Genomic DNA, 14254 nt, shown 5'->3' with positions numbered 1-14254 from the left:
GTATCATAGGCTGTGCTTTGCTGCTAACCCTTCAATTATACCATTTTTTATTGTTGCGATGACCTTTAGCTATATTATCTGACTTGCTGCATTACGAAGTCAGTCATGCAATAAATCAATGGAAATGTCCAAAACACTTCTCTGGCGATGTCCACTTCTCTCATGGAAGGTCAACATGCCCCAGAAAGTAGCAACATCTGAATATCTGATAAAGTAATGTAGAAACAATATAATGGGATATGTAGACAATACTTCAGTCCAACTCTCTCTTTTAAAGCATTTACTGAGGTAATTAAATAGTCCTTTACTTTCTTTTTCTACATGTTAATATAAATTGTAAAGAATGGTACCAACTCACAGGGCCATATCTATGGACAAATTCCCCAAAATATATGAGTAATAGTAATACATATCAGCTCATGTCCTTCAAGGACTTGACATAATTTGTATCTGGAGTATTATTTTCTTTAGCGTGACCTATTTCGTCGTCAGTTGTGTTACCTTCTGTAGATGTTCGTGCGGAATTTGTACTTAAACTACTAATTTCCTTAGCTTCGTCCTCGCTAGTTTCTTCCTTACATGCTGCAGTAGCTGCTACAGATGTCCCAGCACCTTCAGTTCCTTGTTGCGCCCAATCTGAAGCAAAAGGCACTGAATTTTTGTCTTCATTCCTGTGCTTGTCATACGAACCCTCTTCAAAGGAACCATAGTCTATGTTCTGAAGTACTGCTGGAATCTGCATACCCCCGACGTTTACATCCTTCTCTCTCATCTCTATGTCAATCTTTTCCCTTGTACCACCAGTCACATCCAACCCAATGTACGGAGTGTAGAACCCATCTTCCAATGCACCATCACCTACCCGTGAACGGAAATCATTCAGCGGAGGAGGGATCTTGGTAAAGAACACTTCAACAAAGTTTTTTATAATGCTCTTTCGGTAAGGGTTATCCTTCTTGTCATAATGGTATCTGAAGTTTTCATATGTTGTCTGCAGAATTTTATTTGATATCAGTAAGGCTATGGAACGGTATAAATGTAAATTACAGCAACAATAGGCTATGCAAATGTCTTAATTTACAGCAACAAATCCAAGTTACTGCAAATTCCTGTTGTTTCTAATTCCTACTTGGTTGACCAGAGCAGGAATCTCACTCATTTTCTTTTCCTGCCATCATGGTATATGGAACTGCTAGTTCAAGAGACCAGACCTATGAGCATTGCCTAGTGTAATCAAATGCATTACTTGAGATCCAGTTAAAGAACTAGATACTGCAATAAGATCCTAAAATTGTGAAAAAAAACTCAAAAGGAAGTAAATTTTACCTGATTAGTACTGATAAGATACAGATGCAATACTGTGAGGCCACCAACGAACCATACGACAATGGAAGTATAGATGATTAGCACAAAAGAGTACACTTCCTTGCGCAAGGCCTTCCAGAAAGAGCTACCTTTATCTTCCATTTCGCCATAGACATCCAGCCATGAAAAGATTAAGATGAATATGCACAGGAATGTTGATGTGGCTATAAACAGAAAGAAGTAGCGGTAGTTTCTCTGCAAGGCAAGAATAAAACATCATGACTGCAACTATTCTACTGTTGGTTTGTTGAAATATAGGATCTAGATGATGGTTAATGCTGGGTTAATTAGTTCTTTCAAATGCATGCCTTTTTCATTGATCTTGAGTTCTCTTCATTGTGAGGAAAACTTTTAGAACTGCGCCCACTCGCTATATGGCCTTGTACTTAATTGGTTTGTAAACAGTTTTAAGCTTAAAGTACAGTAACTCGTAAGCAGAATTCTATATTTCTTGGTAAGTGGACTATCTTGATTGAATGTAGTTAGACCAGGTCTGAACCTTTGTGACGAAAGAACATGACTTTTTACATTGCTGTCTCTTATTGAAAGCAAAGTTCAGTGCACGGTTCTTTTGCTTTGCTAGATGCCCATGATAATATGCCTTATTGAGTTATTGTAGGGAATAAGCAATAACTGGCACATGATTCGTCACTGGAATAGAATGTCAGGATCACTTGTTTACTTACGAGTCCAATGCACTGGCCAACCCATGGGCAGTGGTGGTCAAACTTCTGGACGCAGTTGTTGCAGATGGAGCAGTGCGAGGATCGTGGTGGGCGGTACCTTAGGCAGGTCTCGCAGAACTTGAGCTTCACCGTGAAGCCATTGACATTGACGTCCTTTGTCCTACGGAATCTCATCCGCGGGGTGCCCCCGACGCTCCATTCCATTGACGGTGTGGTGGGGAGGTGCCGTTCGTCAGCCTCAGGCGGCGGCGCTCTCGTGTTCCTTGGCACTATCCCCGGGTCTCTGGCTGATGTCATGAACAGGAAGAACATGTCCTGCAGTTTTTATTCGAGTCACGAGGGTTGTTCGGCATTGCACCTGGTATATATATTGGCAAATTGGATCCTTAAATCCTGAATCTATGTTGATTTCAGTTTCAGGTATGGAGGCTGGAACCGTTGCCGAGTTCACCCATTATGTTTGTTTGGTATTGACAGTAGAACTGTGGAGGAAGGTGCCACTGAAGGTATGCAGAACCCAAACTTACAGCAAGAGATACTAACCACGAGTGTCACGATGATGGCAATCAGCAGCGCAGCCCGGTGCATCTCCTGTTGCACGCTGGAGCGGAGGTACTTGGATTGCATATGATAGCAGAAGACGATGGCGGGGCCGACGATGAGGAACGTCGTGAGCAGCAGGGAGGGCGCGTCCCGCCCGAGTATGAGCCGTCCACCGCACAGGAATATCTGCAGACACCAAGGGTTGTTCACGGTGAGTACACTCTCCTCTCTCTCCCACACACACATACATATAACCAGCTACCTGGAGCTCTCAAGAACCCCTCATGTCATCCAAAGTCTATCTATACACAGTTGGTGCAGCTGCCATGGCACCAAGCCTTTTCTAGCCTACGACATGGGGAAGGCGGGAGCAAGCGGTGTTACGTACGTTGTTCCCCTTCCACGCCTGGTAGAGCCGCTTGGGCTGCTGCTGCGTCGATGTCGGCAGCTCAGCCTCCGACGATGGCACCATCATCTTGTGGTCGCTCCCCTCCTCGCTGCTGCTGCTGCTGCTGCTTCAAGCATGGGCAAATTTGCAAATCTCCAGTGTCTGCCTAGCTCTGTTCGTCGACTGAGGGCGACATGGATGATGCTGATGGCGTTGGGATGACCGCTGCTGCACCGCTGCTGTTGCTCTGGAGTAATTTGGTCGTTTGTTTAAGGCCTTGTTGCAGAGAGGAGGACAAAGAAAATTGGAGCATAGATGAAAGCGAGGAAGGGAGGGGTAAGTTTGTGAAGTTTTTTGTTTGTTTGTCTGTCTGTCCGGCTGGTTAGTTGGTCATTAGGCAAGAGGGACAAAGGACAGGACGGCGATCACAACTGATCTTTGCTGTACACTTGTCTGATCACTTTTCTCTTCCCTCTGACCTTTTTGAAAATATCATCAGAAGCCCAATGAACAACTGCAAGAGATGGATGCTATTTGGCCTTGATTGTAGTAGTTCAGTAATAATAAAATCTTTACATTTTCAGATAAACTTACTCCCAGCGTTAATTACCGGCTGGTGGGCCCCGCATGCCTAGTGAGAAGTGAGGATCTTTAGTTATTCCAAACTTTATGCTTGGAGCCATAAAAGTCTGAGGATTGAAGAATTTCTACAGGAATCTTCCCTTTCCTTGATCAATTTAGGCCTAGAGCCATACGAAACGATCAATTTAGGCATAAAAGTGGGCAAGGAAGAGGCGATCCTTGGGATTATTTTTACGGTTGGAACCAGGAATTTTAGGCCAATTTTAGACCGAAGAACTGAAACATAGAGTTGAGTTATCTAGACACAAACAAAAAAAAAAGGAAAAAAAAACTGTTGGATTCGAATTTTTTCTTGGAAATTGACTGCCGAATGTTCCATAGGAAGAAAAAACAAATCCTAATGGCTTCTTGGAGATCGCATCCTCCATGTTTCGGAGGATTGAACAAACATCCGCTAGCTTAAACCTTTAATTTATTTTAAGCAGCCCAGTGCATCATGTATTTTACTCCCTCAAAAAACAAAAATTTGTAGTAAGATTTTTGTAGAGCGTCTAAACAGCTAATATTTGCCGCTTGATTTTTTGATATCATGCTCCCGGTGCACCGTTCTCAGACAGTGTTTTATTGCGGAAAAAAAAATCCAGGTTCTCGCCCTTTCCGTCTGTTATCTCCTGTTTTGTTTCGGCTGATTTCCTGATAAGCATATTTTGTGCCATTGTTTTGCCATTCAGGAAAAATCACCACGTTCTGACCGTATGTTTTCTTGTCTTTAGGCCGATTTTCTAGTATCATGACCGCTGGTGTTTTTAGCCTGACAGTCTGCACATGTTTTCATGTCGTTTTTGCCTAGTCAGGATAATTCACCGTTATGGCACCCTTTTTTTTGCTTAGCAGGTGTGATCGTAATTAAGCATGCATGGCCTTTCAGTCTCGCACGTTGAAAACACCGTTTGTAGATATGGTTGCAGCTAATCAGAAAGTCAGACACTTTGCTTAGATGTTCCAATTGTAGTGTACTGCTCTATGAGACTATGGCTCTATGGAGTAGTATAATAATAATACTAGGTCAATAGGATAATAACTAGATAACGAAAATAAAGGACATGTCCATGTGATGTTGCCCCTAAACAACAGATCGACGATCAATCAATCAAGTTGAGGGAGCATGTGGATATAATCATAATCTTCCTAAAACCAGGTACAATACATCTCTCGTGTCCATTTCTTAAGACAACAAGCTTCTGACGCGCCATTCACGAGGCTTATTTATACACTGACAGGCAACAACTACAGTACAACTTACAAGACTCTTCATAAGTTCATAACGTACGTGTAGCTTAATGTACTCGTGATACACATAAATTAACAACATTTCAACCCATCTAGCTTCACAATTTTGCTTTGCATGCCATACTAGCTTCATCTCTTGTACTATCAACGCTATAAATACTAGCAGCTGCGAGCAAAGCCAGGGGAAAGAAGTGTCATCTTCAGTTAAGGTACCCAAAGAAGAAATGTCCTACGACACCACGGATCAGGAGCAGGCTTGTGAGAAATTCATCACGGTCTCGTCAAGAACTACTCCAACATCATCCCCTGCTGGTAAGAAGAGGCTTCTTCTCTTATTTTTGTTATTCTTGGTACTCCCTCCGATCCATAATAAGTGTCGTCCACTTAGTACAATTTTTTTACTAACTTAGTACGAAATGTGCGACATTTTTTATGAATCAGAGAAAATAATTAAGAACGGCTCATGTTTTTTTTCTCTGCTCTTCTTTTATACTCCTTAACCTGCGTTTCTTCTCCTTTCTTAATTTATGTACTTTTATCATTATAAGAGATGCATGTATTATTGTAAAAATCATAATAACAATTTCACAAAAGGAGGGAATCCTCCCGGTGAAAATCATAAATGTTGCCTGTCAGTCTACTGTTAAAAGCAGCACATAACGATAAAGGAATAATAAAAAATGACTTGAGCGAAGATTATTGACTGGTACGTTATTCCCACTGAAAAACAACGCCGGTTAAATTCTGTAATAAATCCAGTTAATACGAGCACCCATATCAAATCTAAAGCTTAAACCTGGATGGGCCGGTTCCACCCCACCCCAAGGAACCAACCATTTGTCCAATTGCAAGGCCAGGAGGTGATTTGAACATTCTTTATTAATAAACTTATTATTTGTAAAGTCTTATCTTGAAAATGGGGGTGTATTAGATTTCAGAGGTATTTTTTACAGCAGATTTAAGAGGTAATTTAAACTCTGTTGATTGGTTTAGATCGTAATAGAAACTTAATCTCTTTTCCAGATGACTTGTAAATACACGATCGCACTCCTTTCCCCCAAAACCGGACCCCCGTCACCAATCCCCACAAACTTGCTTCGTCCCCTCCGACGGCGATCACCACGGCCGGCCGGCCGGCCGGCGTCCTCCCCGCCGGCGCACTTCTCCGGTGTCCAGATTTCAGCTAGCCATTGACCTGGCCTCCGCCGCGTCACCGTCTCCCTTCGACGTTATAAAACGTGGTCAAACAAAGGAAGGGGAAGCCTCGTCCGCGACCGAAAATACGCGGCCTTTTCCTTCCCCCTTCCTCCTTCTCCAGCTCGCTCGCCTTGTCTTCGCCACCTCGTAGCTCGCTCCCCCCTGCTCGTCTTCGAACCATCTTCCAGAACTCCCGCCCCGCCGAGCCGAACCGAGTCGGTCGAGGATGTGCGGGATCTTCGCCTACCTCAACTACAACGCCCCGCGGGAGCGCCGCTACATCCTCGGGGTGCTCCTCAACGGCCTCCGCCGCCTCGAGTACCGCGGGTACGACTCCTCCGGGATTGCCGTCGACGGGGACCTCCCCGCGGCTTCCGCGCCGGCGCCGTACGCCGGGGCCGCCCCGCTCGTGTACCGGCAGGAGGGCAAGATCGAGAACCTCGTGCGATCCGTCTACTCCGGTGAGTGCGCCCGTGCTTTCCGCCCGTCTCCTCCTTTGCTTCTTCTTATTCTCTAGTGGTTCCGGTAGGGCTTCAAAGGTGGGGAAGAATTTTAGGCAGGGTTGGCTGTTTCACGGTGCTAAAGTGGAATTCTGCTCTACTGATTTTGGGATTCGGGTGAATTCTGCTTCTGTCACCTCGCATTTTGAATTTTGAGATGGGGATCTCACAAGTCTCAAAATTCCGGATCTTGGCAGAGTAGATACAATCATCCCGTCAGGACTTAGGATCCAGTATAACATTTTTGAGATTCATGCCACCTGTCAACTATTGATGCAATTTAGCGCCTAATGCTTCTCGCTTTCAGAATTTCCGCGCAATTTCACTCCCCTTGCAGATTCTGTAACTTCTCTTGGTGTGTGCTGCTACTAAATGTAAGCACAGAATCTAAGACTTGCTCATTGTTTTTATTTTTATTTTTCTCTTCAGAGATTGATGAGAAGGATGTGAGCTTGGATTCTGCATTCAATGTGCATGCTGGAATTGCCCACACCAGGTGGGCTACGCACGGTGTGCCGCACCCCAGGAACAGCCACCCGCAATCTTCTGGTCCCGGTGATGAGTTCTTGGTCGTGCACAATGGCATCATCACAAACTATGAGGTCCGGTTACTTTGTTCTTTTGATAATTAGATTTTTTTGTGTATGTACTATTTTGTTCCTAGTTATCTTTACAGTTGTAGAATGCACATGCATGCTGCATTATTGCATCTAGGATGAGCTTGTGTTAGTGGACTATAGTAAGTTTCATGTTCCCAGCCCCCCTCCACATGGGTTGTCTCCTTATCTCATATACTAGTGCTAAATAACAGAAGGATCCCCCCCTGCGAAAAAAAAGGATTTCAATTGGTGATTACTCACTCCGTTCCAAAATACATGGCGTATTAGATATGGATATTCTCAGAATGACAAAAAATATAGAGATACTATATTTATTTGAGAGAAATTTTACTGCACGCCTTTTGGTACATCTTCTATCTTGGAAGGGAGCTAGTAGTATTTAGCAAGCAGACTAATGGAATATCAGCAGATGTTACTCCTATTTAGTGCAATTGCTTAAGCCATATCGAAGTCTGAATTTAATCATTTATTTATGACATATTTTTTTACTCTTAAGTCTCAATTATCTGAAACTTGTATGATGTGCAACGTCCTGATACCAATCTCGGATTAATCGTGCATAACATGATGATGCAATGAGACATTTATGTTCTAACATGGTCTTTCTCATGTATCTATTCAGGTCCTGAAGGAGACACTAATTCGGCATGGGTTCACCTTTGAGTCTGATACTGACACAGAAGTCATCCCTAAGCTAGCGAAGTTTGTTTTTGATCAGGCTCATGATGGAGAAGGTGCATATGCTTTTAAAGAAGTGACATTGTAGTCATGGCAAAAGCTCACATGATATACTGCATTCTATAGTTCCTGTAAGATTTTTTGGTGCATTACAGGATTGTTGAAACAATTTGCCACGTAGGAACCAGATGAGGCAATAATTATTTACACATTTATTACATTTCTCTGCACTTCTTATTGGCCACCTAGAAACTTCCTAGGCAATACTGATTGTCATATTGTAAACTAAATAGTTCTTGACTGAACATGTGTTTGTTCAGTTAAGGTGACATTTTAAATGACGCAAATTTCGAGCAAAAAAAGTTGACTTTTAGAAAAAAATTGTTTTCTCAGGTGATGTGACATTTAGCCAAGTTGTTAATGAAGTCATGAGGCAGCTTGAAGGGGCCTACGCCCTTATCTTTAAAAGTCCACACTATCCCAATGAGCTGATTGCATGCAAACGAGGCAGCACACTGATACTTGGCGTCAATGTAAGCAAAAGTCCTTGTACTATTATTTTATCAATTCATTAATGCACTTTGAGATAGTAATCCTGTAAATTTGTTTGTCAAGAGTTACTAGTGGTATGCTCTGAGTTTTTATTTGTTGTTCAATTTTGACACGTGTACTAATCATTACTGAACCTAACGTATGAAGTTAATGCCTTGTCGTCTCTGCATGCTTGTGGGCACTTGATTCCAAAAAATATAACGCGGATAAACAACAAACATAAATACATAAAGCTTTGCAGCAAGATGTCAATACATATATGTGCCTTTTTGGCATTTTTGTAAGCGGGCATATGTCTTTATTATGGAGTGGAACTCATCTCGAGGTTCACACTCAAGACTCAATACAGTAAACTATATGGCTAACTGCCACATGTTCATGCAAGGTTAGTTTTGATGTTTTAGAAAGGTTTATTTGCTTTGTGGTGAGGATAGTTTGGTTATGGTTTACCTTTTCTGCAATCATTTTGGTGCTGTGCCTTCCAATTTTGGATACTGTAACCATATTGTGCCGCTTCTGTCAAGCTAAACTTGTTCTACAAATTGTGCATGTTGTCTCCGTGTTTTCAGGAATTGAGTGATCAAAATAGTGGGAAATCGTTCCATGATGTCAAAGCCCTGACGACAAATGGAAAGCCCAAGGAGTTATTCTTCTCTAGTGATTTATGTGCTATTGTGGAGCACACCAAGAATTATTTAGCGATTGAAGATAATGAAATCGTTCATATTAAGGTACAGTTTAAGTGCTTTCGTTGTTAGTACACATCCCTTTTTCCAAAAAATACTGGTATTTTTTTTTTTGTTGCATGCCCTTTTTTAAATACGTGTCGTTTAGGAAATTGCTTTTATCCATGTTCGTACCTTACCCATGTTCTAACACTTTAAGCATTGTAGGATGGCAGTGTGTCTATCCTTAAGTTTGACCAAGACAAAGAGAAGCCAGCATCTGTGCAACGAGCATTATCTGTTCTTGAGATGGAAGTTGAGCAAATAAAGAAAGGAAGCTATGACCACTTCATGCAAAAAGAAATCCATGAACAACCACATTCGCTGACAACAACCATGAGGGGTAGACTGAAGGATGGTGGAGTTCTTTTGGGTGGACTGAAGGAACACCTCAAAACAATTAGACGCAGTAGAAGAGTAGTCTTTATTGGGTGTGGTACTAGTTACAATGCTGCATTAGCTGCAAGAACTTTTCTGGAAGAACTGAGCGGTGAGTGAAATCAATTTGTCTAACTGCATTATTCTTGAAAAGCATAGGAGCAATAAGTACTTAGCTAGTTGTCCTTTAACTTCCCTTTCTCCCCCCTTGCATTGTTTTGGCAATAGGTATTCCTGTAACTATGGAGGTCGCAAGTGACTTGCTGGACAGGCAAGGTCCCATCTACAGAGACGACACTGCAGTTTTTGTTAGCCAATCGGGGGAGACAGCAGATACTCTCCTTGCTCTTGATTATGCACTAGAAAATGGAGCACTTTGTGTTGGCATAACAAATACTGTTGGAAGCTCATTGTCAAGAAAAACACATTGTGGAATTCATATCAACGCTGGTTGTGAGATTGGCGTTGCTAGCACTAAGGTAAGCTTTTGTACAATCTCATCTTGCAGTAGTTTTCAAACTTCAAAGCATCTTGTTCCCTAACAGTAAGCATCTTCTTAAAATCTTGCAGGCATACACAAGTCAAATAGTAGTCATGGCAATGATGGCCTTGGCTATTGGATCTGACCAAATATCTTCTCAGGCTAGAAGGGAAGCTATCATCAGTGGTCTTTCCAGTCTCCCAAGTATGTTTTATTGGGTCAACAGTGTACCATGCACCCAATAAGTTATTATTTTCATTGACGGTTAACAATGTATGTATCATAACCATGCAGGGTATGCCAGTGAAGTTCTGAAACTTGATTCGGAAATGAAGGAACTTGCCTCTTCATTGATCGACTCAGAGTCCCTCCTCGTCTTTGGAAGAGGTTATAACTATGCCACTGCCTTGGAGGGTGCTCTGAAAGTTAAGGAGGTTGCGCTCATGCACAGTGAAGGCATGCTTGCTGGCGAGATGAAGCACGGCCCGCTAGCACTAGTGGATGAAAACCTTCCCATTATCGTCATCGCAACACGCGATGCATGCTTCAGGTAAGTGCTTTGAACAAAGTATGATCAATTCTTATTTTGCACGGGAAATCCTAAGAATCCTTTCCATCTCTTGCAGCAAGCAAAAGTCGGTGATCCAGCAGCTCCTTTCTCGCAAGGGGCGTCTGATTGTGATGTGCTCAAAGGGAGATGCATCTGTCGTTAGTCCCAGCGGATCTTGCAGACTGATCGAAGTCCCAGAGGTTGCCGACTGTCTCCAGCCTGTGATTAACATTATACCATTACAGGTTAGTTCAGGATTCAACGTCATTGTGTGCCTTCGCAGTTACTGCAATTTTCATCACTAAAATAAATGTTTCTGCTGCCTCAGTTGCTTGCATACCATCTGACTGTTCTTCGTGGATTCAACGTCGACCAACCGAGGAATCTGGCAAAGAGTGTGACTACACAGTAATTAGAGGGCAAACTTAGAGGGAAAACATGTCTCCCAGAGCTCATAAAAGTGTTCAGATATTCTGTTGAAAAAAATAGGAAGAGGAATGTTCAGATGTTTGTATCAGGCTTCTAGAGGGCATGGATGCTAGCTATCTAAATAGCCGTGAATTTCGCGGTAGTGTAATTACTTTAGATGTTTGAGGTGGTTAATTAGCGTTGCAGTCTGTTGGTTTACTCATTGTGAAAAATGTATGAATGTTATCTGTGAAAATAAAGCATGGCGCGTTAATTTCAATCATGTTCTTTGCTTAACAGCCTATCAATATATGCTGTTGACGTCTCACGAAAGATTCTTCTAGCTTGATCAGGGAGTTACTGAAACCAACAACCTATCAACATTGCAATCCTCAAATGCGAGCATGGTCTCGAGAAGAATAGAATGGAATCCTTGAATGCTGCTTTTAATAGTTGTCTGCATCCAGGGATATAATGTACAAACAGAAAAAATATCAACAATGTAATGCTGCACATAATCGAAACTCGACAAGGTGCATGACGGATAAATCCAGTCCTTTCTTGCAAGATTCGGTGATCATCAAATAGCTGAAGATAAGAAAGAAATGCACTAGCGTCAAAGATGCAGCCGGAAATAAAAATGTAAAAGATCACGAAACCATATCTTCCATGGGTCATCAATAGCACAAAAGGCTTGGGTTAGCAGCTAAGCATCAAAGAAATGGGCGCCACACGTTGTTATCTTCTTTCTGTAAAAACATTGGCAGAAAAATAATCTAAATTTGCTTCCTGAATCAACATTGTTGGGATGAAGTGGGAACTAGTACAAAATTTGGGCCAAAATATATTCACTAGTGTTGTCTGAAAACCCATATTGTACACACTTACTGTTGTTTTAGACCCTTATCTTCATACTTCAGTCTGCAATATGCATATTGGAAGAAAAAATCATGATATTTTTACACTTAAAATGGGCTTTTCACCTTGTCCTGGCATTTTTCGCCTTGAAAAATAGCCTAGCAATGGTTTTTGACAATTACCCCGTCTTGAAAACAGATTATTCAGTGATTATATTTTATCAAGAATATCAAAAATCGACTCTTTGGTCTATCCACCTGAGAACCACACAAATTGTTTTGACACTCAGAAAAATATCTAGTACTCTTTGTAACCTTCTTCAAGTTTAACCAAGTTTATAGAGAAACCGATCGAGAGCCGAAGAAGTATCTTGAATTTCATTGCTTATTGCTTGGTACACACTTGTTTTGGCCATAAAACAAGACTATATTTATGTAAAAAAAAGGCGAAACCCAAGAATTTCTTTCTTAGAGGATTGTACATGAGGGGCAACCGCCCCCATGAGAGTGATCCGACCCGTGATGATCGCCGCCCCTCTCTTCTTCCATATTCTGCCGCCGTCTGCACAACCAAGGAACAAATTTTCAGCTACATACTCTCTCTGTTTCAAAATGTCATACATTTCGATATTCACTCTTTGTCCGAAGTCAAAAAAATTGTCGAAGTTTCACAATGAGGTAGTAGTAAAAACTGCTAACAACAGCATATCAACATCTGCAATATATCCTGCAAATCCTAGCATGATCTTGAGAAGAACATATATAATGGAGTTAGCGAATGAGATGCTATATAAGATGTGAGATTGGAGTATATATAGAAGTGAAAAGGAGTACTGACTTGGCCATCATGACCTTGGCGAACTCCTTGTAGTTGATCTGGCCGTCGCCGTCGACGTCGGCCTCGTGGAGCATCTCGTTGAGCTCGTCCTCGGAGAGCTTCTCGCCGAGGTTCTTCATGACGGAGCGGAGCTCGTCCAGGGAGATGGCGCCGCTGCTGTCCTTGTCGAACACCCGGAACGCCTCCCGGAGCTCCTCCTCGGCGTCCGCGTCCCCTTCCCCGCGCATCTGCCGCGCCACCAGGCTCAAAAACTCCTCAAAATCTATGGCGCCGCTCCCGTCCGCGTCCACCTCCTCCACCATGTCCCGCAGCTCCGCCTCCGTCGGGTGCTGCCCCAAAGACTTCATCACCGTCCCCAGCTCCGCCGTCGTGATCGTCCCTGCACCCAATTTCAATCGTCAATTGCTCCCAATTCGATTCAATTTCAAGAATTCATCTCAAGAACAGAACAGGGGATGAAGAACAGGGGAGGAAGAACAGGGGAATGAGGAATCGAAATTGATTTAAGTAGTACCATCGCCGTCCTTGTCGAAGAGGCTGAAGGCCTCCCGGAACTCGGCGATCTGCTCCTTGGAAAGATCGTCCATCTTTTATTTATTATGGGATCACCTCTCGATCTTCTCTTCCGCCGGAGCTGGAGAAGATGGCCGGCGCGGCGAGCAACAACGGCGACGATGAACGAGGGAAGGATCGATTCGGCAGCCCGTGATTATTCTGATTCCGTTTCCGCCAAATCCATTATTGTGATTATTCCTCTAATTTGATACCCTCGATCGTTGATCTTTGTTCTTCGCCGCGTGCGTCGGCCGGCTAAAATAGGGAGGCGATGGCGGGAGGGCGAAGAGAGCCATTTGTTTATACGTATACGCGCTCGCGGGTGTGTGCATCTAACGGAAGTACGTCCAGACCAGCAGAGAAGAAACGAGTAGTTTAGTGTTTGTAATTTTCGAAACTGACAGCTAAACTTACGGTAGGCTAGTTTATTGGCAGCATATCAGTAGATTAAATAGATTAAATACTAGAAGAAACTGATGCACACAATTTCTGTACAAATCCATGTCACTTATTTTGAAACCGAGTGAGTATAAAAAAACTGACAGCATAATTTCTCTGTTTATTTGCAGTACTAGTGCGAATTGAATACTCTCTCCGTCACATAATATGAGGCACGCACGCATTTCTAAATCGTCAATTTAGCTAACCAAATATAAATTAAATAATGAAAACATTAATATCATTAGAAAGTTCTTTCGATAACGAATCTAATGGTGTACTTTTTGTTAAGAAACATAAATATTTAATTAATCAAATTGATGATTTAGGGATGCGTGCACGCTTGATATTATGGGACAGAGCGAGTAAGAATAACTGATGCACACAATCTTTTACCCACTCTTAATTTTCTCTGTCCCAAACCTGCTCCAAGGCTGATGTGATAAATCAGGGTAATTGTCCTCCGTGTGCTGTACTCCAGCAAGCAATGCTCAGTCTGCGGTAACTGTGCTTTGATTTTTAGAGAGGCTTTTCCTTCTAGAAGGCTTTGATAAGACGCTGTGAAATGGTTAGTTTGCTCTGTCCTGTAAATAGATCAGTTTACTGAACTCGGATTTTTTTTT

The 14254-nt window shown here is 42.4% G+C and overlaps 3 protein-coding genes across 4 annotated transcripts; 1 reads left to right on the top strand and 2 right to left on the bottom strand.

Moving 5' to 3' along the window:
• Nucleotides 1–188: 188 nt before the first annotated feature.
• Nucleotides 189–4512, bottom strand: LOC100841588 (probable protein S-acyltransferase 1). Its single transcript, XM_003578931.4, has 5 exons — nucleotides 2983–4512; nucleotides 2595–2780; nucleotides 2052–2366; nucleotides 1327–1560; nucleotides 189–991 (listed from the first exon to the last, which is right to left on the bottom strand). Exons 1-5 carry the CDS (start codon nucleotides 3067–3069, stop codon nucleotides 413–415), a joined length of 1401 nt encoding a protein of 466 aa, XP_003578979.1. The 5' UTR covers nucleotides 3070–4512; the 3' UTR covers nucleotides 189–412.
• Nucleotides 4513–5063: 551 nt separating this feature from the next.
• On the top strand, nucleotides 5064–11226 carry LOC100841284 (glutamine--fructose-6-phosphate aminotransferase [isomerizing] 2). 2 transcript variants are annotated; one of them, XM_024462915.1, is made up of 11 exons: nucleotides 5064–5166; nucleotides 6981–7153; nucleotides 7794–7905; nucleotides 8243–8382; nucleotides 8971–9132; nucleotides 9295–9616; nucleotides 9733–9983; nucleotides 10075–10189; nucleotides 10280–10535; nucleotides 10612–10780; nucleotides 10864–11226. In XM_024462915.1, the coding sequence occupies exons 1-11, from the start codon at nucleotides 5079–5081 to the stop codon at nucleotides 10945–10947; spliced, it is 1872 nt and encodes a 623-aa protein (XP_024318683.1). In that variant the 5' UTR covers nucleotides 5064–5078; the 3' UTR covers nucleotides 10948–11226. The 2 variants fall into 2 exon arrangements, with proteins under 2 accessions (XP_024318683.1, XP_003578978.1); XM_003578930.4 differs by lacking the exon at nucleotides 5064–5166 and adding an exon at nucleotides 5910–6512.
• Nucleotides 11227–12105: 879 nt separating this feature from the next.
• On the bottom strand, nucleotides 12106–13609 carry LOC100824018 (neo-calmodulin). Its single transcript, XM_003577046.4, has 3 exons — nucleotides 13153–13609; nucleotides 12639–13017; nucleotides 12106–12362 (listed from the first exon to the last, which is right to left on the bottom strand). The coding sequence occupies exons 1-3, from the start codon at nucleotides 13223–13225 to the stop codon at nucleotides 12269–12271; spliced, it is 546 nt and encodes a 181-aa protein (XP_003577094.1). The 5' UTR covers nucleotides 13226–13609; the 3' UTR covers nucleotides 12106–12268.
• Nucleotides 13610–14254: the final 645 nt, after the last annotated feature.

Source organism: Brachypodium distachyon, chromosome 4, assembly GCF_000005505.3.
Source record: "Brachypodium distachyon strain Bd21 chromosome 4, Brachypodium_distachyon_v3.0, whole genome shotgun sequence".
Lineage (NCBI taxonomy): Eukaryota > Viridiplantae > Streptophyta > Magnoliopsida > Poales > Poaceae > Brachypodium > Brachypodium distachyon.
Note: the sequence above shows the minus strand (reverse complement) of the source record. Positions and strands in the feature narration are given on the sequence as shown.